The sequence below is a fragment of the Crinia signifera genome, chromosome 1, assembly GCF_055691185.1.
Source record: "Crinia signifera chromosome 1, ASM5569118v1, whole genome shotgun sequence".
Taxonomy (NCBI): Eukaryota; Metazoa; Chordata; class Amphibia; order Anura; family Myobatrachidae; genus Crinia; species Crinia signifera.
The window spans coordinates 457,615,459-457,640,730 of NC_139217.1; the positions used below are offsets into that span (position 1 = coordinate 457,615,459).

Here is a 25,272-nt window from a genome sequence, read left to right on the forward strand (position 1 = left end):
CAAATAGGGGCTCTGCTGATTTTTTAAAACCAGCTCCAGGGCTGGGGCTGGTTCCCAAAATATGGGGGACAAAATGACTGTCGAACTAAGTGTGGTCGATAAAACGATCCACACCCCTTCCAGCCTGGTGCTGGTTAGGGCCAGCGCTGCCCGGCTCCCTCTCCTCTGCCACACCACCTCCTCTCCCCGCACCCCCCCCCCCTCCGAGCTTATGGCGCCGGCTACTGACACGCCGGATGCAGGGCTGAGTTGCCAGAGGGCAGATTTGGGCAGCGGCTGACATAGTGTTCATCAGCGCTGCCCGGCCTGGGAGACAGCAGGGTATGTTTTTTTAGGTAGCGCTCCCCATAAAAAACTCGCCCAGTAAGGAGCGCTACATAAAAAAAAAACACCACTGAAGGGGGTTAAAAGTGTCAGCATTGTCAACTGTGTGCACATGAGCGGACCAACACTTGTATTGCTCAGTCCGGCGGCACCTTGTGGTGGCCGGGGCGCAACAAACTTGAATTCCCCCCATGGAGGTGGTATGCAATCAATAGTCATAGGTCAAAAGCAAGGGCGTAACTCAGGGTTGCCTAGGCTCCCGGAATGGCCGGGAGGGTCCCGGAAATCGGGTCCCCCTCCCGGTCCCCCGGAAAGGGTGGCAATCCTCCCTCATATCCCCCCCAGCTCCTGCGATGTATCCCTCGGCGGGGGGGGGGTCCGCAGGTAAAATGCCGCGATCGCTGCATTTTAGCCCCGCCCCCCGCAGTGCAATGACTGAAATATCGGCATTGCACGGCGGGGGGGGCGGGGCTAAAATGCCGTGACGCTATAGACATGCCCCCAACAGGGCATCATCTGTGTGGCCACGCCCCCGGACCGCCTCTTTTTCCAGTCCTGGAAATGGCCCCGCCCCCGGCCTGACAGAGCTGGCTGCCCTCTCCCGGAGAGGGCAGCTCAAAAGTCGGCAGCTATGGCGTAACTACCTTAGGTGCAAGGGGTACAGCCGCTATGGGCCCAGAGCTGCAGGGGGCCCATCTTTTCTGTGTAAGTAATATGTTGTACATACATTTATCACCATCAGTTGCTACATAGGGGGCCCTTACAAACTTTTGCTATGGGGCCTACGAATATTTAGGTACGCCTCTGGTCAAAAGGTCAACCACTATTGGTCAACAGGCAAAAGTTTGCCACATGAAAAAGGGGTACTTGTTTCCTAGCACGGCCACAATCGTGTGGATCGTGTACCTTTAAGTTAAGGTACACAATCCACACGATGGACCCGATTTCCTTTGAAATCAGGTCCATTTTGCCGGCAAGGGTACAAAATCGGGGGCATCGCGTCGGTCGGGACCATTAACATTGGTCCCGACGCGACCGACGCGATGCCCCCGATTTTGCCATAGGCTTCAATGTTAAAATATTTTTTAACATTGAAATCGGGAGGATCGCGTCGGTCTTGTGCCATTATAATGGCACAAGATGAGATGGACTTGATTAAGTCCATCTCACCTTTAAAAAAATGTGAAAAATGTGAAATGGGCCAATATGACCCATTTCACATTATAGATGTCCCCGTCGTCAACCCACGATAGACGCCAACCCGAAGCGTGGCGAGCGCAGCGAGCCCGCGAGGGGCGGCGGTGCGCGTCCTCCGACCTTTTCATTCCCCTACTATCCACGTCGGCGTGGAGTTGAGAATAGAATAGTGTGGCGAGCGCAGCGAGCCACCGAGCCCGAAGCGTGGCGAGGGGATGCGTATAACTTCACAGGTATACGCGTCCCCTCGCGGGGCTCGCTGCGCTCGCCACGCTTCGGGCGCGGTGGCTCGCTGCGCTCGCCACACTATTCTATTCTCAACTCCACGCCGACGTGGATAGTAGGGGAATGAAAAGGTCGGAGGACGCGCACCGCCGCCCCTCGCGGGCTCGCTGCGCTCGCCACGCTTCGGGTTGGCGTCTATCGTGGTGCTGGTTAGGGCCAGCGCTGCCCGGCTCCCTCTCCTCTGCCACACCACCTCCTCTCCCCGCACCCCCCCCCCCTCCGAGCTTATGGCGCCGGCTACTGACACGCCGGATGCAGGGCTGAGTTGCCAGAGGGCAGATTTGGGCAGCGGCTGACATAGTGTTCATCAGCGCTGCCCGGCCTGGGAGACAGCAGGGTATGTTTTTTTAGGTAGCGCTCCCCATAAAAAACTCGCCCAGTAAGGAGCGCTACATAAAAAAAAAACACCACTGAAGGGGGTTAAAAGTGTCAGCATTGTCAACTGTGTGCACATGAGCGGACCAACACTTGTATTGCTCAGTCCGGCGGCACCTTGTGGTGGCCGGGGCGCAACAAACTTGAATTCCCCCCATGGAGGTGGTATGCAATCAATAGTCATAGGTCAAAAGCAAGGGCGTAACTCAGGGTTGCCTAGGCTCCCGGAATGGCCGGGAGGGTCCCGGAAATCGGGTCCCCCTCCCGGTCCCCCGGAAAGGGTGGCAATCCTCCCTCATATCCCCCCCAGCTCCTGCGATGTATCCCTCGGCGGGGGGGGGGGTCCGCAGGTAAAATGCCGCGATCGCTGCATTTTAGCCCCGCCCCCCGCAGTGCAATGACTGAAATATCGGCATTGCACGGCGGGGGGGGCGGGGCTAAAATGCCGTGACGCTATAGACATGCCCCCAACAGGGCATCATCTGTGTGGCCACGCCCCCGGACCGCCTCTTTTTCCAGTCCTGGAAATGGCCCCGCCCCCGGCCTGACAGAGCTGGCTGCCCTCTCCCGGAGAGGGCAGCTCAAAAGTCGGCAGCTATGGCGTAACTACCTTAGGTGCAAGGGGTACAGCCGCTATGGGCCCAGAGCTGCAGGGGGCCCATCTTTTCTGTGTAAGTAATATGTTGTACATACATTTATCACCATCAGTTGCTACATAGGGGGCCCTTACAAACTTTTGCTATGGGGCCTACGAATATTTAGGTACGCCTCTGGTCAAAAGGTCAACCACTATTGGTCAACAGGCAAAAGTTTGCCACATGAAAAAGGGGTACTTGTTTCCTAGCACGGCCACAATCGTGTGGATCGTGTACCTTTAAGTTAAGGTACACAATCCACACGATGGACCCGATTTCCTTTGAAATCAGGTCCATTTTGCCGGCAAGGGTACAAAATCGGGGGCATCGCGTCGGTCGGGACCATTAACATTGGTCCCGACGCGACCGACGCGATGCCCCCGATTTTGCCATAGGCTTCAATGTTAAAATATTTTTTAACATTGAAATCGGGAGGATCGCGTCGGTCTTGTGCCATTATAATGGCACAAGATGAGATGGACTTGATTAAGTCCATCTCACCTTTAAAAAAATGTGAAAAATGTGAAATGGGCCAATATGACCCATTTCACATTATAGATGTCCCCGTCGTCAACCCACGATAGACGCCAACCCGAAGCGTGGCGAGCGCAGCGAGCCCGCGAGGGGCGGCGGTGCGCGTCCTCCGACCTTTTCATTCCCCTACTATCCACGTCGGCGTGGAGTTGAGAATAGAATAGTGTGGCGAGCGCAGCGAGCCACCGAGCCCGAAGCGTGGCGAGGGGATGCGTATAACTTCACAGGTATACGCGTCCCCTCGCGGGGCTCGCTGCGCTCGCCACACTATTCTATTCTCAACTCCACGCCGACGTGGATAGTAGGGGAATGAAAAGGTCGGAGGACGCGCACCGCCGCCCCTCGCGGGCTCGCTGCGCTCGCCACGCTTCGGGTTGGCGTCTATCGTGGGGTGGGGTTTACGTCGTTAAATTTGGGTGTCTAGGGAATATTTTACATTGAATCCAATGTAAAATCGGGTCCCAGGGACCCGATTTACATTTCATTCAATCAAAAAATCGGGTCGGTCGCGTCGATCGCATCGCATGCGACCAAATCGCATGCGATGCGATCGACCCGATTTTTCCGACACGACCACCCCGATGTAAATCGGTGTGGCCGTGCTAGGAAACAAGTACCGAAAAAGGTATACATGCATTAAATCGACATAGTCAAAATGTCGACACAAGCAAAAGGTTGGCATGAAAAATGTCAACATGGAGAGAGACTGACTTTTTAATCATAATTGTTGTTCATGCTTTACCATTGAAGTAGTCATAGATTTAGATTATAATCCAAAGCATGATCAGATTGACGCGGTAGACTTATACAGTGTCGACATAGAAACCAAACAATGTGAAAAAACACATGTCGACCTTTTTCCATGTTGACCTTTGCTTGTGTCGACCTCTTCACCATGTTCACCTAATGCATGTCAACCTTTTAACGCGTTGACCTCCTTTTGCCTGTTGACCAATAGTGGTCATCCTTTTCTCTGCCGACCTAGACACTTTTGACTTAGCCAACTTAAGTGAAGAGACTGTGACTATATAGGATATTATTCTAAAGTGGCTTTTATTTGTGAGCGGTAGGCCGAAGATGCGGGGGCGGCTGACGTCACCGTCCCGCCCCGTCTTCGGCCTAGCGCTCGTAGGTAGGCATCGGCCCATCTGCGTTCCCATGGAAATGTCCAGTATTTTCGTGGGCGTTCCCATGGGCGGGCTCCGCTCCGCCACTGTCCGCCCCCCCAGGCCCTCCCTCCCCTCAACAAACGGCCCGGCAAGTGTGTCATTGGTCATTTCCGGGGTCTGCACATGCGCAAATAAGCTTTTGCGCATGCACATACCACCCCCCAGTATCAGAACAGGCCCGAATTTGCCTCATTCCGAATGGTGCTGAATAACCCCCTTTATGTATAATAGACTTTTTTGCTCTCTAAGGGCCTTATTCTAGTTCACTCTTAGAGGCAAATTCCTTCTTAGCTGGACAAAACTATGTGCACTGCAGGGGGGCAGATGTAACATGTGCAGAGAGATTTAGCTTTGGGTGAGTTATTTTGTTTCTGTGCAGGGTAAATACTGGCTGCTTTATTTTTACACTGCAATATAGATCTCACTTTGAAGTAAAACCCCACCCAAATCTAACTCTCTCTGCACATGTTACATCTGCCCCACCTGCAGTGCACATGGTTTTGTCCAGCTAAGAAGGAATTTGCCTCTAAGAGTGAACTAGAATAAGGCCCTAAATGCAAGTTGAAGCCAAGAATGTTGCATTTATTATTATTATTATTATATTATTCTAATCTCCTTATCAATTAATCTTCTAAAGGAAATTAGTGCAATATGCACGTAGTCCTTACACCGGGGCACGTGCACAATTATTTCTCTCTCTTGTCACTGTATTATTTCCTGTAATAAACTCTTGTATGTGGAATTTTTCTAACATTAATAATAGAAACCTTTGGAACATATGTTTTCCCTCGCGTCAATCATGGCTCATTTGCATATGTTATTGCTGCTGAGCCTGTGCTTTCTGTTGAATCTGGGCAAACAATGAACTGCAATCATTTTTAACCCAGTCTGTGTCATCCAGTGGTACTGTATATTTCCTATTGGAAAGGATCCATCTATCTGGCATAATAAGTGTAAGGGGTCAGCAATAATTTTAAATGAGACCACCATCTCCAGTAAACAGAGGAGGAAACACAAACATACAAATGGCTACGAATGCCCATATTCGTAGCCATTCGTAGCCCGTATTCCCGTAGCCGAATGCCCATATTTGTAGCCATTCCTAGCCATATATTGGTATTTTAAAATTTACAAAGGCCAGTAAATGGCTATTGGTATTCTTTTACTAGGCATATTGGCATTTGTATTTTGAAATACGAATGCATACGCCATTGGAAGGAATACGAATGGAATTCACCATTCATTCGAATGGTGATTCCAAATTTACTACATGGCCACATGTAAAATACATCCGGTAATAGTCCCAAAAATGGGCCTAGATCTGCGGTGGACCTATAGGTGAGTATATTTTATGTATGATTGTAGCATAAAATAAAGTTATACTTTACTGGTGTGTGTATTATTTAAATATTTGCATTGTTGTAGAACAACAAGACCCAGCGAGCTGTTTAATGCCCCGCATCCTGGGACTCGTGGTTCACCCCATCTGTGCATGCAGTGCAGGCTTGCTGGGACTATTAGTTCCACAACAATGTACAAAAGGTTTGATCTTATTTTTACACTGAATACATCAGCCTGGTGTCCACCAACTGGGGCACCAGGGACAGCCCCAGGCTTCAGCCCAGGCAGGGTTAAATCTGTAGGGGGGACTCCTTTATTGGGGCATCCCCACTCTCCCAGGGTCCCTGAATGGGCTGACCGGTCAGGGGGTAAATGCTTTGGCCTTATATAATAAGTCTCCCCCGGCTGTGGTATTACCCTGCTGGCTGGTTGGGCCTGGTGCTGGTTCTCAAATTACGGGGAACCCCTCCTCATTTTGTCTACCGTATTTTGGGAACCAGGACCAGCCCTTGAGCCTGGTGCTGGTTTTAGAAATTCCGGGGATCCCCTATTCAGTTTGACCTGTGAATTTCTAAAACCAGGACCTGCTCTTTGAAACTGGGGCTGGTTACGGCCATGTGGGGGGACCCCATGCCGGTTTTTTTAAATTTTTTATTCTATTTTTACAAACTAAAACCTGCATGAATCTGACTGATCAGTGCAGGATTCTGGCAAATATGTCTGGAGAATTAGTAGTATTTTCTAGCTATATTTTTGGGTCAATTACCGTCCGTATTTTACATACTGTACGGCCGGTTAGTAAATTTGGAATCACTATTCGAATTAATGCTGATTCTTTTTTGTATTATTATTTCAATTTACAATGGAGTGACTTTGTGAATTAGTGCGCTTATATAGACACCGTTCAGCAGCTGGATATACAGTTCTTAAGGTGCCATTCAATAACACCTAACAACAATAGTACAAAAAGAAGAAAGAACAGTTCAGGTGGTTCCCATCAAATGGATCACCATCAAAGTGATTGAGTGAATGTCTAAAAGTTATATCACCATAGGATCCTTTTCATAGGCACTGTATGATTGAATCCAAATGAAACACTCCTCCTCCACAAACGGTACCATAGAATGAAAAGGAAAAAACAGATAGTGCAGACTGATAAACACTTTATCTATTTTAATTAGGATGTACACTTACAATTGTGGGGGGTATAAAAACATATAGATATCCACAACCCGGGGCAATGCAGGATACAAGGCAGTCTCAGCGGTAGGGCAATCCAGTCTAGATCTGGTCAGAGTCCTTCCTGCCGAATGTCCGATCCTTCACAAAGGTCCCAGGTCCAGATAAGGGTAAATGTCAAGGGTTAGGAAGCGCTAAACGCGTTTCGGATCATATAGATGCTTCATCAGTAGCGTTCCTAACCATATCTCTGAGCGCTTTAAATAGCGCTGCTAATTACACACACTTCCGCGTTCCATGCGGAAACAGTATGGCCGTGCGTTCCATACGGCCGGAAATGCGTTCCACAATGTTATTTGTGGATGCGCATACAGGTTGCCGGACACACTCTGATTTTTCACATGATTAAAAGATGGCTGTGCGTTCCAACTGCTTATATTATGCGTGTCACCAGCGGGATATATTAAAATACATTCAGAACAACATATCGTGCATATCTCCAGCGGGATTTCACACATATCTGAATTAACACGGTGCAAGAGTGTACAAAAAGCAGCAATTATACGGATATCTTCAACAATATATATATATATATATATATATATATATATATATAAATTGTTTTTTTGTGAAATTTCATATATATAAAATTATGTTAAAAAGCCTTAATTCAATGATTATTAAAAACAATGATTAATACAAAATATATAAAAATGATATCTAAAAACAATGATTATTTCAGTATAAAAAAAGGAGGGATGGTCATTTTAAGACAAGAAATGTTTGAGTTTGAATTCACCATTTAACCCCCCTGGACCGAGGGTGTTAAGGCGGTGAATCCATCTCATTTCTGTCTGAGATAGCCTTTTATCAATGTCTCTGGTACGCCATCTGGGAGTAATCATTTGAATGCCACAAAAATTTATAAAAAAACATTCCTTGGACTGATGGTGACTTTTAAAATGATTTGATAAATGGTGCGTTGCTAAACCTTTTCTAATATTGTATATATGTTCAGCTAAACGCACCTTCAGTTGGCGGCTTGTCTTGCCAATATAAAATAAATTGCAGGAGCATTCTAATAAATATATTACATTTTTGGAGTGGCAAGTTATAAATTCATTTATCAAGTATTTCTTTTCTTTGACTTTGAATTCAACTGTTTTGCGGTTAGGATTTTTTACTGATTTGCACATAAGACAATCGCCACATCTGTGGAATCCTTTTGTTCTAATACTTTGTCGTGGTATATTGTCAATGGTGCTTTTAACTAAATGATTTTTTAACAAGTTGGCCTTTCGATAGATAAAAACTGGTTTTGGGGGAATCAGATCTCCTAAAATCGGATCCTGTTTGATCAAGTGCCAGTTTTTATTAAAAACATTTTCAATCTTAAAATGGATGTTGTTATACTGTGATATAAAAGCCCATTGGTATTTATTATTTGTTTCATTCTTGGGAGCTTTTTCAGTTAAAAGATCCTTTCTATCGATGGCTTCAATTCTATTTTTAGCCTTTGTGAGAACTTCTGTGGTATATCCTTTTGCCTCCAATCTTTCTGTTACTTCGTTAATTTGTTCAGAACAAACCAATGCATCAGAGCAGTTTCTTTTTATTCTGGTATATTGCCCAAAAGGAATACCATCCAGCCAATTTTTATGGTGTTGGCTGGTTGTATCTATGTATCCATTAGAATCAGTGGGCTTTCTAATGGTCTTTGTATTAACCTGATTGTTGTCAATATAGATAGTCAAGTCTAAAAATGAGATCTCTGATGTACTAGTATTAAAACTTAGATTAATAGAAAAATCATTAATATTTAAGTTCTCACAAAAGGTTAAAAGGCTTTCTTGACCATCCCTCCAGATAAAAAATATATCATCGATAAAACGATACCATAGGACCAGACCCGCCCCCAGCTGTCCGCCCTGCCACACATGTAGATGTTCCCAGTAGGACATGAATAGGTTGGCGTAGCTAGGGGCGAATCTGGTACCCATAGCGGTGCCCACACACTGCAGGTAAAAATTCCCTTCATGATAAAAATAATTATTATGAAGGATAAAATCAATACTTTCAATAATAAAATTCTTAAGATTGCAGGATAGTGGTGATGTTTCTAAAAAAATGTTTTTAATAAAAACTGGCACTTGATCAAACAGGATCCGATTTTAGGAGATCTGATTCCCCCAAAACCAGTTTTTATCTATCGAAAGGCTAACTCGTTAAAAAATCATTTAGTTAAAAGCACCATTGACAATATACCACGACAAAGTATTAGAACAAAAGGATTCCACCGATGTGGCGTCTTATGTGCAAATCAGTAAAAAATCCAAACCGCAAAACAGTTGAATTCAAAGTCAAAGAAAAGAAATACTTGATAAATGAATTTATAACTTGCCACTCCAAAAATTTAATATATTTATTAGAATGCTGGTGCAATTTATTTTATATTGGCAAGACAAGCCGCCAACTGAAGGTGCGTTTAGCTGAACATATATACAATATTAGAAAAGGTTTAGCAACGCACCATTTATCAAATCATTTTAAAAGTCACCATCAGTCCAAGGAATGTTTTTTAATAAATTTTTGTGGCATTCAAATGATTACTCCCAGATGGCGTACCAGAGACATTGATAAAAGGCTATCTCAGACAGAAATGAGATGGATTCACCGCCTTAACACCCTCGGTCCAGGGGGGTTAAATGGTGAATTCAAACTCAAACATTTCTTGTCTTAAAATGACATCCCTCCTTTTTTATACTGAAATAATCATTGTTTTTATATATCATTTTTATATATTTTGTATTAATCATAGTTTTTAATAATCATTGAATTAAGGATTTTTAACATAATTTTATATATATGAAATTTCACAAAAAAACTAATTTATATATATATATATCTATATATATATATAGATATATATCTATATATATATATATATATTGTTGAAGATATCCGTATAATTGCTGCTTTTTGTACACTCTTGCACCGTGTTAATTCAGATATGTGTGAAATCCCGCTGGAGATATGCACGATATGTTGTTCTGAGGGTATTTTAATATATCCCGCTGGTGACACGCATAATATAAGCCAGGCATGTCCAAAGTCAGGCCCGGGGGCCAATTGCGGCCCGTGCTGTCATTTCAAGCGGCCCACAGCTTCCAGCTGGAAGCGGGCAGAGCATCAGATGTGGGAAGCATAGCACAGGACACTAATGGTGGGGCCCCGGCGAGCGTGCCTTTTCCTTGCTGTCTGTAGTGAGGAGGTGCCGGCCGTCACAGTCAGATGTGTTTGGCGTCCTACCCCTGCTGCTGCAATCATATATCACCCTACTCCTCAATCAGTGATAGCAGTGTTTGGGGAGGGGGGCAGCAAAGGGGAAGCTTGCTCCCGTAACAGGCAGAGCGGAGGAGGGCAGCAGCGGGAGCCCAAGCATCTCCTGTCCCTGCAGTGGCTGCTTTTCCTCTCCTTCCTCTGGCTCACACAAGGGGCTGGGAAACATACAGAGAAGGGAGGGGGCAGAGTGGGGGACATACAGTGAATGGGGGCAGAGTGGGGGACATACAGTGAAGGAGGGTCAGGCTGGGGGACATACAGTCAATGGAGGCAGTGATGGCCATTCAGAGAAGGGGGATCAGAGGCAGGGTGGGGGACATACAGTGAATGGGGGCAGAGTGGGGTACATAGTGAATGTGGGTCATACAGTAAATGGGAGTCAGGCTTGGGGGCATACAATGAATGGAGGCACTGATGGACATTAAGAGAAGGGGGGCAGGCTGGGGGACAGAGTGAATGGGTGCAGAGTGGGGAACATACAGTGAATGGGGGACATACAGTGAAGAAGGGGCAGGCTGGGGACATACAGCGAATGGGGCAGGCTGGGGGGGAATACAGTGAAGGGGCAGGCTAGGGGACATAGAGTGAATGGGGGGACAGAGTGGGGGACCATTCTGATGTGATTAATGATTCAAACAATGTCAGGCTGAAAGGTCGGCCCCCACACATTTACACTTCACCAAATCTGGCCCTCTTCGCAAAAAGTTTGGACACCCCTGATATAAGCAGTTGGAACGCACAGCCATCTTTTAATCATGTGAAAAATCAGAGTGTGTCCGGCAACCTCTATGCGCATCCACAAATAACATTGTGGAACGCATTTCCGGCCGTATGGAACGCACGGCCATACTGTTTCCGCATGGAACGCGGAAGTGTGTGTAATTAGCAGCGCTATTTAAAGCGCTCAGAGATATGGTTAGGAACGCTACTGACGAAGGATCTATTATTATTTCAATGGCATATGCATTTGTATTCCTGAATAGGTATATGCCTGAAAAACGTATGGCCGTATATCAACCATAGAAAATTTAAAGACATATATGGCCAGAAATTGCTATGAAAAGGCGTATTTGTAGCCATTTCAGCTTCGTAAATATTCCCCATAGAAGTAATTCGGTTCGTTGTGTGGCCCCAAGTGGTCTCTGGCGGTACTTCAGCTCATAGAGGTGAGGAGTAGTTTGCCATATATATATATATATATATATATATATATACACTAAACATCGGCACTCACCTTTCCTAGTTTTGGGGTGCCCTATGGCTTGTGACCACATTGTTTAAACAGACATTGTAGGCGCTCTGCACTCACTAAATTAACTGATATTAATAAATAGTGGAGATTAAGTTTATGAATTGATTAATGCATTTAAGCCTGCAGCCCCCTTCACGGGACCCCACTTTTCTGCAGGTCCTAACACTATCGCTCAAAATGGCTACAATACACTGCTCACCTTTAAAAGCATAGTCTGCTGTGAGCTTTAGACCACATAGCATGCCTGGAATCAAACATTGATGTGATAGCTATGTGTATTGTAAGATGGATAAAAAATGCTCCTGATATTAGGACATTGAGAGAATCTATATGCTACTGGGGGGCAGTATACATCTTATTTAATTGGAACTTTTGAGAAAGTAATAGATATCTGATTGGTTGCCCAAAGCAACATGCCATCTGAAATATAATTCACATCTTAGTAAATTTCCCCCTTAGTCTTCTAGTGAGGATGTAGAATTTCCTGTTGCTGGGCTACATTTTATGTCATCTCAGCATGACTCACGCTGGGCTTGTTGAGTAATTCAAGGATGGATGTGTATTTCCTCACACTTAGACTTTTGAAGAATATCCTGCATCCCCATTGGCTGTATCAGACTGACCTGTATTACATACTGTATAATAAACAAGCTTCACTTATTTCCTTGTGAAATAACTATAAAAGGGTTCCACACACTAGTGCATTCACACAGTCCCTGAGCTCACTGGACCAGACGATAGCTCATTTACCCTCTGTCCATAATGGATAATCGTGGGTTTGAGACGCAAGAAAATGGGCTGGAACTTTCCTCTCCCAATAAAAATCATCCGCAGCAAAACCACTCTGATCCCGGACAGGTAAACGCCAAATATCTGCACATTTCAATTTGTGTAAATGCTTTATTGTGCATTATGGAGGAATTATAATCTGGCTTTATCAGAAATCGCCATCATAGTTTCCAGGAGCGGTTTATTCATGGTGGTTTATTTTGTTCTTGAAATGTCAAAAATATCTCTGTCGTTCCGAGGGTTGTGATGGTGGGTAATTAGTACAGTGCCCACGTCGTTTATGTGTTGTTGGGCCAGATGTATCAAGTTTCAAAAAGGGATAAAAGTGGAGAGTGATAAACAACCAGCCAATCAGCTCCTAAGCGTCATTTTCAAACCCAGCCTGTACCATGGCAGGTAGGAGCTAATTAGCTGGCTGTTTATCGATCTTCATTTTATCACTTTTTGAAGCTTGATACATTTGGCGCCCATTGTGCTGTAGGGGAGATTCCGTTTGTGTTTTCCATTCTAACATCTTTTGTTTATTGACATCTTGATAAATAGCAGAACGACGATTCGCCAATGTAATGGTTAACACTGTTTAGTCGCTGCGTTCTTGCTTTGCTTATTTATTTACTACCAGTTATTTATATAGCGCATACATATTCTGCAGCGCTGTACGGAGAGAATATTTGAACATTCACAACAGTCTCTGCCCCAGTGGAGCTTACACTCTATGGAGGTAATTCTGATCCTCCCGCTCCCCTGTGCGTTCAGACGAAGGAGCGATGTTCAGTTTCTGCGTATGCACATGTGCAGGCTCCAGCAACTTGGCTGGGGCGGACATTCATGTGGGTGGTGTTTCGTTGGCTTTGCAAGTCAACCCGAATGAGGGTCTGTATTCCCTACCACATGTACACGCACACACAGACATTCTAAGGTTGGGAGCCAATTAACCTACCAGTATATAGGTGTGGGAGGAAACCGGAGCACCCGGAGGAAACCGGAGCACCCAGAGAAAATCAGAGTACCCGGAGGAAACCCACGCAAGTACGGGGAGAATATACAAACTCCACACAGTTAGGGCCATGGTGGGAATCAAACCCATACCTCAGTGCTGTGAGGCAGTAATGCTAACCATTACACCGTCCCTGATGCCCAATTTGTTAATGTACTCTGTAATTGGGAGTTGCAGATCCCTTATGGTGCATTATAAATACAGGTTAATAATAATAATAATGATGTCAATTAATTGCATTTGCAATATTATGGGTCCCTCCATTTCCAAAAATAAATCAGCCCCCATAGCAGGGGCATATTAAAGGTCCATACAAACTGGGCGATTTTGCCCAGCGTGTACGGACAGCGTTGATCACTGGCTTGAAAATAGCTCAGGGCATACACACTGCATACACACTGAGCGATTTTCCAGGCAACCTGTGGATCTATCGTAGGAATGAATGCAGCATTTTTTTAAATGTGACCGTTAGTAATGACTACAGCTGTGCACCAGCTAGGGAGTCTGGGAAATGTGACCGTTAGTAATGACTACAGCTGTGCACCAGCTAGGGAGTCTGGGAAATGTGACTGTTAGTAATGACTACAGCTGTGCACCAGCTAGGTGATGTGTGACATGCGACAGTTAGTAATGACTACAGCTGTGCACCAGCTAGGGAGTCTGGGAAATGTGACAGTAATGACTACAGCTGTGCACCAGCTAGGGAGTCTGGGAAATGTGACCGTTAGTAATGACTACAGCTGTGCACCAGCTAGGGAGTCTGGGAAATGTGACCGTTAGTAATGACTACAGCTGTGCACCAGCTAGGTAACCTGGAAAACGTGGACCGTTGGTAGATCTCGAGGACCGGTTTGGCCACCTCTGTACTAGATGAATTCACATGCTGGACTTGTACTTACCATCATAGGTGACCATTAATCTCTCCTCCTGGCAGGATAAGAAACGTTCTACCTCTCTGATGAAAATCTTCATGGTCTGCTTCCTGGCTTGTCTCATCACCACGGCCATCGGGGTCCTGATTCTATCTTTGGTTTACCTGGGTCATTTTAATGAGAAAGACTCAATGAGCCCCGGCATGGAGATGGATAAGGCTCCACCGCAGGACAGCAGCAGCGCTGCGAGCCGATACAGTTTCATGAATCACCTCAGCAAATCTAAGGTGAGCTGAGAGTAACCTGGGGTCATCTGGAAATGGTCCACGGACTAGGAAACACTTATGGCCAGAGGGCGTTCTCTAGGTTCCGCACATGTGTGTCTAAATGGCGCCGCGTATGTGTCTCGAGTGCGTCCGTGCAGAATCGCAGTTCTAATATCAGGCGCACACAGGGTAAAGGGTCTGATTCTGGTTTACTCACAGTGAACCAAAATCGTCTCCTGCCTTGATGGTCGCAGAAATGCTCATGCGCAAAACCCTGACTGCAAACGGGCGCAGCATTTTGCAATGTCTCAAGGAGCAGTGCATGCTGGGGGCGTGTGGCAGCGGTAATGGGATACGATGCCGCGCAGCGTAAAGGGGGCATGGCCTCATGGAAAGTAGGTGTGGCATCACAAAAAGGAGGCATTATACATTATGGAACACAGAGATCCGTCCTAGTTCAGCAGCCCCCTTTCTTGGGGCCCTTTGACAGCTAGAGCCCAGTTCCCACTGCCCCCAATGTCTCTGAGAGTTACGCCACTGTGTCCTCACCAAACCTTGGATTTAAACATTTGGGCATATCAAAAGTTTACATTCTAACATAAAATAATCAATCATTGTCTGAAGGTTATTTAGCTTTACAGTTAGAAAAAGACGGTTTATTAAATCCAGAGCAGCAGCCTATTTGTTTAAATTTAGGAAAAGGGATGGTCAGAAAAAAGGTGCTGTAACCCACAGCAACCAGATTAATTATCCCGGTACGTCTTAGAAAATGAAAGAAACATTCTGATTGGTTTCTGCGGGTTAAAGATCTCCATAGCAAAGATAATTAAATCAAATTGACTGATTAAGTCACCTGTGTCCAAGCATGTATATACATAAGACCTGAACCATTTGGGTGCCTTGAGGACCTTTGGGGCAGATTTATTAAGCTCAGTGAAGTGATAAAGTGTCTGGTTTTTATCACCGGCCAATCAGCCCCTACCTGTCATTTTTCAAACCAAGTCTGTAACTTGACAGTTACGAGCTGATTGGCCGGTGATAAAAACCAGACACTATCACGTCACCAAGCTTAATAAATCTGCCCCTTTGAATCTTTATTCACCTTCTGTATGTTCTGCAGTGTGTTGCTTCATTAGCACCTTATAACTGCCATTATAATACTCCATGCTCGTATCATTAATATGCGCGATGTATGGTTTGTTTTTAAAGGTGTTTCAGTTTGAAGGAGGAGCTATACAGTGGGCACGCTACAGGAATAAAGCTAACGATTATTCCAATGACAACGAGATGCAATTTGGTACCAGCATTAATAATCATCAATCAAAAATGACAGTGGGCACATTGCGGATTGTGAGCAAAGGCTTGAGAGCCCCACACTGGCACTTCAATGCCAACGAGCACGGCTTCCTGGTGCAGGTAAGTGTAGCATGGCAGGAACTTAGTAGCCGTCATGACCCTTCCTCTTTGCAAATTTTCATATTTCTTGGCATCACTGGCACCTCATCATTCTCCACCCTGTCATCTGATGTGATCCTATCGTTATCAGGCCATACTTCCACCAACCCTATCACCGATGGATCTCAGCGGACACACTACCCAGTACAGCCTGCACAGTATTTGCCTACACACCCAATCCACTAGGGGCAGTGTTGCTGCTCAGTAGCACCTGCCGTAGGTTTCAGTGTAACTCTACTGTCACCTAACCTTAGCAACTGTCATGGAAGTTTATGTTATAATACTTAACTGTAACCTGTTTGTAGACTTTCTGTAACTTGGATCTTTGTCGTACCAGGGCAAGGCATGGATTGGGATAGTTGATGATGGGGCCAACACTGTCACCACCTACAACGTTACTGCTGGCCAGGTCATCTTCTTCCCTAAGAACACCCTACACTGGGTAAAGAACGTGGGCGATGAAGACTGCCTTTTCCTTCTGTTCTTTACTACTCATGAAGAGCTGAAAACTCTTGATGTGGATGACGCGTTTTACATGACTCCGGAGGACATTGCCGCAAGGTCACTAAAGGTCAGTACATGTAAGATGTAGCTTTTGGCATTTGATGCTGGGATTGTGATGGGGTCCAGCACTCCATGTTCCACCACATTGGGTAATACTGACTCATTGGTAGTTATTTGTTGTATATGAGCAAACAAACTCTTCCCCTTCACCACTGCACCACAATAGATGAAACCAGTGTTTCTCAGACTGGGTCCTCAAACTGGACCCAAAACAGGTCATGTTCTCCAGGTCACCTGGCAGGAGCACTGTGTATCACCAACTGTCACATTTTCAAAAATCCACAGGTGACCTGGAAAACATAAGCTTTGTGCTGTCTCGGGACCATGTGTGGCAATCACTGGATTAAACCACTCAATGGTTTACAAACACTGTGGATATTACAGCTTCTGATTGTTCCTCTTACTCCGTGGTGACCTAGTGGCCAGGAATCGGTGCTGTTACCACCGCGGCCTGTTTCGATATGCAGTCAGGTCTCACAAGACTTCAATGTGGTGGATAAACTTTGAAGTATAAATCCATTTTTTTCATACTTTTATCAGTTTTATAAACAAAATTGACCGATTGGCAGATACACTCTCTTAGCAGACTGTACCTAACATTTGTCTTTGCATGTTTTTTGTCTACAAGAGGCCTGAACTATACAGGTCTATGCATTTGTCTACCTGACCCCCATTATGCAAATCAACCAGTGTTTTTAGCAGGGCCGGTGTAAGGCTTCTCAGCACCCTAAGCAAAACTTCAACCTACTACACCCCCCCACCCTCACACACACTCCATACTGCCACCACTGTCCACTTTTCAACCGCTTAAGGCATACTTGCCTAACATTCCGGAATGGCAGGGAGGCTCACAAAAATCAGGTGGTCCTCCCAGCTCTCCCTTTGCCATTCACAACAAAGTACAAGGAGTACAAGGAAGAGGGGCAGCAAAGTAGGGGAGGATGCCTCAAGGGAAAGTATGGAGGTGAGGTCTTAGAGGTTCCACAGCAGCCACCTGCATTGAGTACAAGATGGATCCCCATAGACATCTTTTATTTGTTGATAGGCAGACTTGGTGGCACCCATCTCCCCCCCCCCAGATCCCGGCGCCCTGGTTATTAAGGCTGGGCTGATTTGAACTTGCATATTAATCAACCTTTTTGCCCTGGTTTTTGTCTCATTCAGCCAGAAGGTGGCGTAAATTTCATCAGGACCTTCGAGAAACCAAAAGAAGACCAAGCTGTAAACCTCCCTGAAAACCTGGTGGAACTTATCCAGAATGCCGCCTACGTACAGTCCAATGACTCAGACGTCTGGAAGTATTTTTATGATTTAAAAGGTTATACTGCTATTTTAATTACTATATACATGAGCTGTAGCTGGGCTTATTTTTATGCGGAGGCCTGGAGCTATAGCTGGGATGGGCCCTAGTTTTGTGAGGAGGCCTGGAGCCTTAGCTGACTGCACCTATTTTTAGTAGATGGGCCTTTTTTTATGTGAAGGTCCGATGCTTGTCTTATTTGTATGTGGAGGCCTGTAGCTTTAGCTAGGCCTATTTTGTAGGTGGGATGATTCCATGCGGAGGCCTTTAGATTTATCTGGGATTATTTTGTAGGTGGGATGATTCCATGCGGAGGCCTTTAGATTTATCTGGGATTATTTTGTAGGTGGGATGATTCCATGCGGAGGCCTTTAGATTTATCTGGGATTATTTTGTAGGTGGGATGATTCCATGCGGAGGCCTTTAGATTTATCTGGGATTATTTTGTAGGTGGGATGATTCCATGCGGAGGCCTTTAGATTTATCTGGGATTATTTTGTAGGTGGGATGATTCCATGCGGAGGCCTTTAGATTTATCTGGGATTATTTTGTTGATGGGATGATTCCATGCGGAGGCCTTTAGATTTATCTGGGATTATTTTGTTGATGGGATGATTCCATGAGGAGGCCTTTAGATTTATCTGAGATTATTTTGTAGGTGGGATGATTCCATGAGGAGGCCTTTAGATTTATCTGGGACTATTTTGTAGGTGGGATGATTCCATGCGGAGGCCTTTAGATTTATCTGAGATTATTTTGTAGGTGGGATGATTCCATGCGGAGGCCTTTAGATTTATCTGAGATTATTTTGTAGGTGGGATGATTCCATGAGGAGGCCTTTAGATTTATCTGGGACTATTTTGTAGATGGGCCTGTCTTTGTGTGGAGATTTGGAACTGTGAATTTTTCACAAAATAGCTTTGAAACTTTCTATTGAACAGTTCAGTTGGCTGAAAACCCCTCTACTGCTTCAGGATTATGACATGAACGCTGCCTTACATGACCACCTGTGTCCCGACACAGGTCAGGGGGATGTGTTGTAATATTTTCTTTACTGAGTCTGCGATACTCGTCCCGGAAAATATGAATGTGGCTCTTTTGTATGAAAATAAGCAGATGACGGCTGGAATAAGATCGCCTTACCTTGCAGGCTGCATTACATATGCTGACACACTTTGATGATGTGCGAGTTCAAATCTCTCCTCATTTGCAACTTTTGCACAAGACCTCATCTGTGGGCAATGAAGCCGCTTCCTCGTTTTCCTTTTTTAGAAAACCACAGTGACTCTGTATGGAAATCAGATCACCCCTAATTGCTAGAAGTGACAGATCAGCAGTTTCTATGTAATTACCTGGGGCCGGATGTTAGAAGATATATATTTTTTTGAAGCTTGATACATCTGGCCCTTGGTCTGGTCATCTAGGGGGAATCAGGAAAATTGTGCTCCCCCCTCCTCTCCCTCTGCTGTAATTGCTTAGTTTGTGTCCCTCATAGAGGGAAATCCTAGTGATACTATTACACGGTTGGCGTTACTATTGCCCCAAACTCTGATTCGCAATTCGCATCAATGGCTACTTGCTGACCTTTGAAGTTGCCTCTCTGGGAGCAGCCCAGATAAGAGACCCAAAATTGCACTTTGGGGCGAAGGGGCGCTAAAATGACGCATCATTTTAGTCTCACCCCCCTCCCGCAGACCCCGCAAATTCCAGAATTTGTTTCAGCGGATCTGGGGGAGGCCGGGGCCTTGGGGAGCATGCAGGAGACTTGCCCACCTTCCAGGGGGGGCCGGGAGAGGGACCCGATTTATGGGAGCCTCCCGTCCATTCCGGGAGGGTAGGCAAGTATGCAACAACATTGATAAAGTTGATGTGCTGTAGAATGTGCCCTCCCCCTGTCGGCACTTGCTGAATGCAGGGTCCTGTCGGCAGTGATGGACGTTTAGGTAAACATCGCTAAGTGTGTACCCAGCTTCAGAGTGTGTAACGATATATTGTGTAACAATTTGTGTAAAAATGAACTCTTCTATAAAAATGACATTTTTATTTTTAGGGTCGAGACAATTCATCTTCCCCGGAGGAATTATACAATGGGCTCGATACCGGAGGAACGGAGCTGGCCTGAGTGCCAACGAGCTGATCTATAGTGAATCTGTTAATTCAGTAAGTGTCTTTACTGTGCGTACTTTGGCCCTTATTCTGGTTGACTCCCTCGGATGCGAATTCGCATCTTTGAGAGTCACCCTAACCCCAACCTTGCGAATGGTTAGCCGGCGGCACCCATTCGCAAGTGTGATTCATTCGCAAGGCTTACACATGGGTGAACATCCATTTGCATGCCAGTGGGAACCTCCCCCATCATTCGATGGTCGCCGACCATCTAATGATGGCGAAGGCGCACGCATATGTAAGGGTGGCCCAGACCACTCGTACATATGAGCGAAGAAATGCAGGGAATGGAGCGGGCAGCTGACATCCGGTTATGTCAGCTGTCCGCCCCCAGCACGTGCGTCCAGTGCCCCACACCCCTCTCCACCCCCCCCCCCCCCAGCGAACGGGCTTTTCGCCGAGCTCTCACGCACCCAGCGTATACACATGCGCAGAAATGCTGTTGTGCATACGCAAAACATCGTTCCCCGTGCGAACAAACAGCCGATGCAAATGAATCAGAATAAGGGCCTTTATCCTGAGTAACATTCACTTTTATTTCTATAAAAGCAAAGAGTGTTCAGCCTCTGTCCGGGCTCCCTCCCTCTGAGCACTGATACTAACAGACTCTGGCCCCGTGATACAGTCTAATGCGCATGCACAGGTCTCCGGGAAAATGGTTGTGGGGGCCATTTTCCCTGTGATGTGTGGCATTGTAGTTAGTGTAATGAGTGACATGTGGCCCTGTAGTTAGTGTAATGAGTGACATGTGGCCCTGTAGTTAGTGTAATGAGTGACATGTGGCCCTGTAGTTAGTGTAATGAGCGCCTCGTGGCCCTGTAGTTAGTGTAATGAGTGACACGTGGCCCTGTAGTTAGTGTAATGAGCGACATGTGGCCCTGTAGTTAGTGTAATGAGCGACATGTGGTCCTGTAGTTAGTGTAATGAGCGACACGTGGTCCTGTAGTTAGTGTAATGAGCGGCACATGGCCCTGTAGTTAGTGTAATGAGCGACATGTTGCCCTGTAGTTAGTGTAATGAGCTCCTCATGGCCCTGTAGTTAGTGTAATGAGTGACACGTGGCCCTGTAGTTAGTGTAATGAGTGACATGTGGCCCTGTAGTTAGTGTAATGAGCGACATGTGGCACTGTAGTTAGTGTAATGAGCACCTCGTGGCCCTGTAGTTAGTGTAATGAGTGACATGTGGCCATGTAGTTAGTGTAATGAGCGACACGTGGCCCTGTAGTTAGTGTAATGAGCGACATGTGGCCCTGTAGTTAGTGTAATGAGCGACATGTGGCCCTGTAGTTAGTGTAATGAGCGACACGTGGTCCTGTAGTTAGTGTAATAAGCGACACGTGGTCCTGTAGTTAGTGTAATGAGCGACACGTGGTCCTGTAGTTAGTGTAATGAGCGGCACATGGCCCTGTAGTTAGTGTAATGATCGACATGTGGCCCTGTAGTTAGTGTAATGAGTGACACGTGGCCCTGTAGTTAGTGTAATGAGTGACACGTGGCCCTGTAGTTAGTGTAATGAGCGCCTCGTGGCCCTGTAGTTAGTGTAATGAGTGACACGTGGCCCTGTAGTTAGTGTAATGAGCGACATGTTGCCCTGTAGTTAGTGTAATGAGCGCCTCATGGCCCTGTAGTTAGTGTAATAAGAGACATGTGGCCCAGTAGTTAGTGTAATGAGCGACATGTGGCCCTGTAGTTAGTGTAATGAGCGACATGTGGCCCTGTAGTTAGTGTAATGAGCTACATGTGGCATTGTAGTTAGTGTAATGAGCGCCTCGTGGCCCTGTAGTTAGTGTAATGAGCGACATGTGGCCCTGTAGTTAGTGTAATGAGCGACACGTGGCCCTGTAGTTAGTGTAATGAGCAACACGTGGTCCTGTAGTTAGTGTAATGAGCGGCACATGGCCCTGTAGTTAGTGTAATGATCGGCATGTGGCCCTGTAGTTAGTGTAATGAGTGACACGTGGCCCTGTAGTTAGTGTAATGAGCGGCATTTGGCCCTGTAGTTAGTGTTATGAGCGGCACGTGGCCCTGTAGTTAGTGTAATGAGCGACACGTGGCCCTGTAGTTAGTGTAATGATCGGCATGTGGCCCTGTAGTTAGTGTAATGGGTGACACGTGGCCCTGTAGTTAGTGTAATGGGTGACACGTGGCCCTGTAGTTAGTGTAATGGGTGACACGTGGCCCTGTAGTTAGTGTAATGAGTGACACGTGGCCCTGTAGTTAGTATAATGCAGAGAGAGTGTGGTTCGGTCATGTGACAGTCGTGGTGTTTCTTCTCAGCACAGTGACACCCTAACTCTGGGAACCCTAAGAATAACCAGCAATGGCCTGAGACAGCCACATTTCCACTTCAACGCCCACGAAATGGGATATGTCATCAGCGGCTGTGGTCAGGTGAGCATCTTTATCTAGTCCATGGCATTTTCTGTTTGATGTTACTTTATTTTTATCTTCTGCTATAAGATGAAACTGGTTTTTAAACACATTTTACATTTGCTGTAATGAAGTACGCCTCTAGGAGGCGCTGTTTTCCGGTAGTCTGTCAAGAACTTTACTAAGATGTCAGTTAACATGGGATGTTGCTAAGGGCAAAATCAGATGCTATTATCTTCTAGAAGGTGCTAAATAAATAAGTATATTCGGGGAACTCCCATCTTAGTAAATTACCCCCGGTACCCTGTAGTGTATGTTATTCCTTGCAATACACAATAGTTTGCTTTATAAACACTGAAGACATCAGAATTTGCTGGCAACACAGATCTTAAAAAAGCAAATTTATATTAACATGGTCTCAGTGTTAACTTTTTATCGTAACATCATCTGTTCACTGTAAGGGGACTTACATTGTCCTTGCCGCAGAAACATGGATATTAAAAGTCACCAGAACAACGAACATTTGTATAAAGCCTCGGACAGCAGTAAAGCGGAGAGATCTAAAGGGCCCGATTCAGCCTAGAGTAAGTCTAGACTTACTTAACGCTGCGAGCAGGGGGGGAATTAATCAATGTGAGCAATTTCCCCCCTGTGTGCAGAGGCCCTGATGTGAGCTCTGTGTCCATTATATTTACACGCCAGGATATATTCCCACAAAAATAGGTATTTCTAGATTGCAGCATTTGTTAACTGATGGCATATATCCTGGTTCACACGGAGTCTGGATTAATAATACATGTATTTTCAGATTGGAATCGTTGGAGAAAAACCTGTGGAGGATTTTAGAGTCGATGTTGGCGATGTTTTCTTCTTCCCAATCGGAACACAGCATTACATCAAAAGCTTATGCGATGAGGACTTGTACATGATACTGGCCTTCACCACTGGAAACCAGGTGAGATACAGTAATTATCACTGGGTAGGCAGTACGTACAGGGAGTGACTTACCACCAGTGGAGGAGGTTACTTGGGAACTGCAACCAATCAGATGCTGTCAATCATTTCTCTATTGCATCCTAGAAAATAACTGACAGAATCTGATTGTTGCTACGGGCAACATCACCTCTTTTAATTTTTAAAAGCTTTAGTAAATACCCCTAAATAACTATTATTCCTGTCTCCCAACCCTTTAAATGTTCTTTTATATATACAAACCATTGCGATTCTCATCCGACTCCTGTATGCTTATTACTACACTGGTGATGTCATGGCCACTGGATTCAATAATATATTAATTGACAAAAGTCTCGACGTTTTTCTAACGGTCTGCATGTATTTACAGCTGGAAACACTTGATATGGATGACTATTTCCACGCCACGTCCGACCACATCCTGGCACAGCTTTTCCATAAGAAGCAGCAAGAATTTAAGAAGATTCCTAAATTTGAGGACGATCAAGCTGTTAACCTGCCATAATTCCTACTGCCTATTACACGGACATACTGTATCAGTGCATGGCTGGGTCACTATGGAAATGAACTTACTCCTTGGCCGTTTAAATAATGTTGCACTTTACGGAAATACCATAGGAAATGTTTTACACAACAAGGCAAAGACTGTTACACAGAGGCCTTTGTAGTGGGCTACTATACAGTGTGTGACACGTTAATGTTATATGTACACAGTATGAGATGAAAATGTCCCTTGCTACTTCTAAAGCTAGGATTCGCAGGCGGTGGTGGATCAAGTGGCGGTTCCCTAGAAAACGACACTTAAAGGGCAACACTTAGACATGTTCTTGTCTGTCATAATGATGTCACAAGGATAAAGTTGAGATTAGTCTTTATCTGCTCAATGAAGGCAGCCCGCAACTCCTGCTACTATTCACACGTTCCAGAAACGGTCAAAGCGGGTAAAACTGATACAAGCGGTCAGAGGTGCCTCAATGAGGGGGAGTGTTGCAGACTACATCTAGGTGCCACCAAAATACCACAGTGACCAAGATTTGTGTGCTGCAACGTTACATGCTGCATTGTGACATTCTTGAGCGGCATTTGGCTTCTATCACTAAAGAGGAGCCAGCAGTGCGGGCAGACGAGTCTACGAGGCCAGAGTAGCATTTCCAAGAATGATGAAAACAGCGATGAGATACGAGGCCACCCTTCTTGGTCGCAATGTCTTCAGCGAAGATCGGGCACTATTTTCAATATCTATAGATGGTGTTCTTCTTTTTGCACAAATCCGCAGAAAGGGATCTGAAAGATCCCTCTCAGAGTCCCCCGTTTCTTGCACATGATCAAGCAGAAAGCCGCACATGGACACTTGGGTCATAAACCCTTGTGGTGTTAATTGCAATTATTGCATACAATGGGGCAGATGTATTAAGCCTGGCGAAGAGATAAACTGGAGATAAAGTGGAAGGAGATAACGCACCAGCCAATCATCTCCCAACTGTCCTATTTCAAACACAGCTGATTGGCTGGTGCATTATCTCCTTCCACTTTATCTCCAGTTTATCTCCAGTTTATCTCTTGCCAGGCTTAATACATCTGCCCCATTGTTACTAAAGAAAGCCACTGTTCATGCAATAAGGGGCTGGATGTATCGCATAGAATACACAACTCATTATACATCCCATCCCCAGCCTTTTAAATTATGGCTCTTCAAATCTAGCAGCAACATTTCTGAAAACTCACCCATGCCTTAAGGTGCATACACACCGGCCGCTTTTGGCCATGAGCGATAATGTGAAAATTGCTGTCCGATAAATCGCTCAGGGGGCCCTAAATCTCTTTTGCTAGAGCTAGAGCATTACCCCTGTAAATTCTCAAAAGCAAGCCCATCGCTACCATCTACAGT

The 25,272-nt window shown here is 45.5% G+C and overlaps 1 protein-coding gene across 1 annotated transcript; it reads left to right on the top strand.

Moving 5' to 3' along the window:
- The first annotated feature begins 12,395 nt into the window (after positions 1–12,395).
- On the top strand, positions 12,396–23,889 carry LOC146032348 (uncharacterized). The gene is made up of 9 exons (XM_083158487.1): positions 12,396–12,491; positions 14,354–14,578; positions 15,767–15,973; positions 16,350–16,583; positions 17,741–17,894; positions 19,927–20,036; positions 22,320–22,433; positions 23,221–23,367; positions 23,755–23,889. The coding sequence occupies exons 1-9, from the start codon at positions 12,396–12,398 to the stop codon at positions 23,887–23,889; spliced, it is 1,422 nt and encodes a 473-aa protein (XP_083014613.1).
- Positions 23,890–25,272: the final 1,383 nt, after the last annotated feature.

Coding starts and splice junctions, on each gene's coding strand:
- LOC146032348 (XM_083158487.1), top strand. CDS start 12,396: ATGGATAATCGTGGGTTTGAGACGCAAGAAAATGGGCTGGAACTTTCC. Junction 16,584..17,740: donor TTGCCGCAAGGTCACTAAAG/GTCAGTACATGT, acceptor TGTCTCATTCAG/CCAGAAGGTGGCGTAAATTT. Junction 23,368..23,754: donor CCTTCACCACTGGAAACCAG/GTGAGATACAGT, acceptor ATGTATTTACAG/CTGGAAACACTTGATATGGA.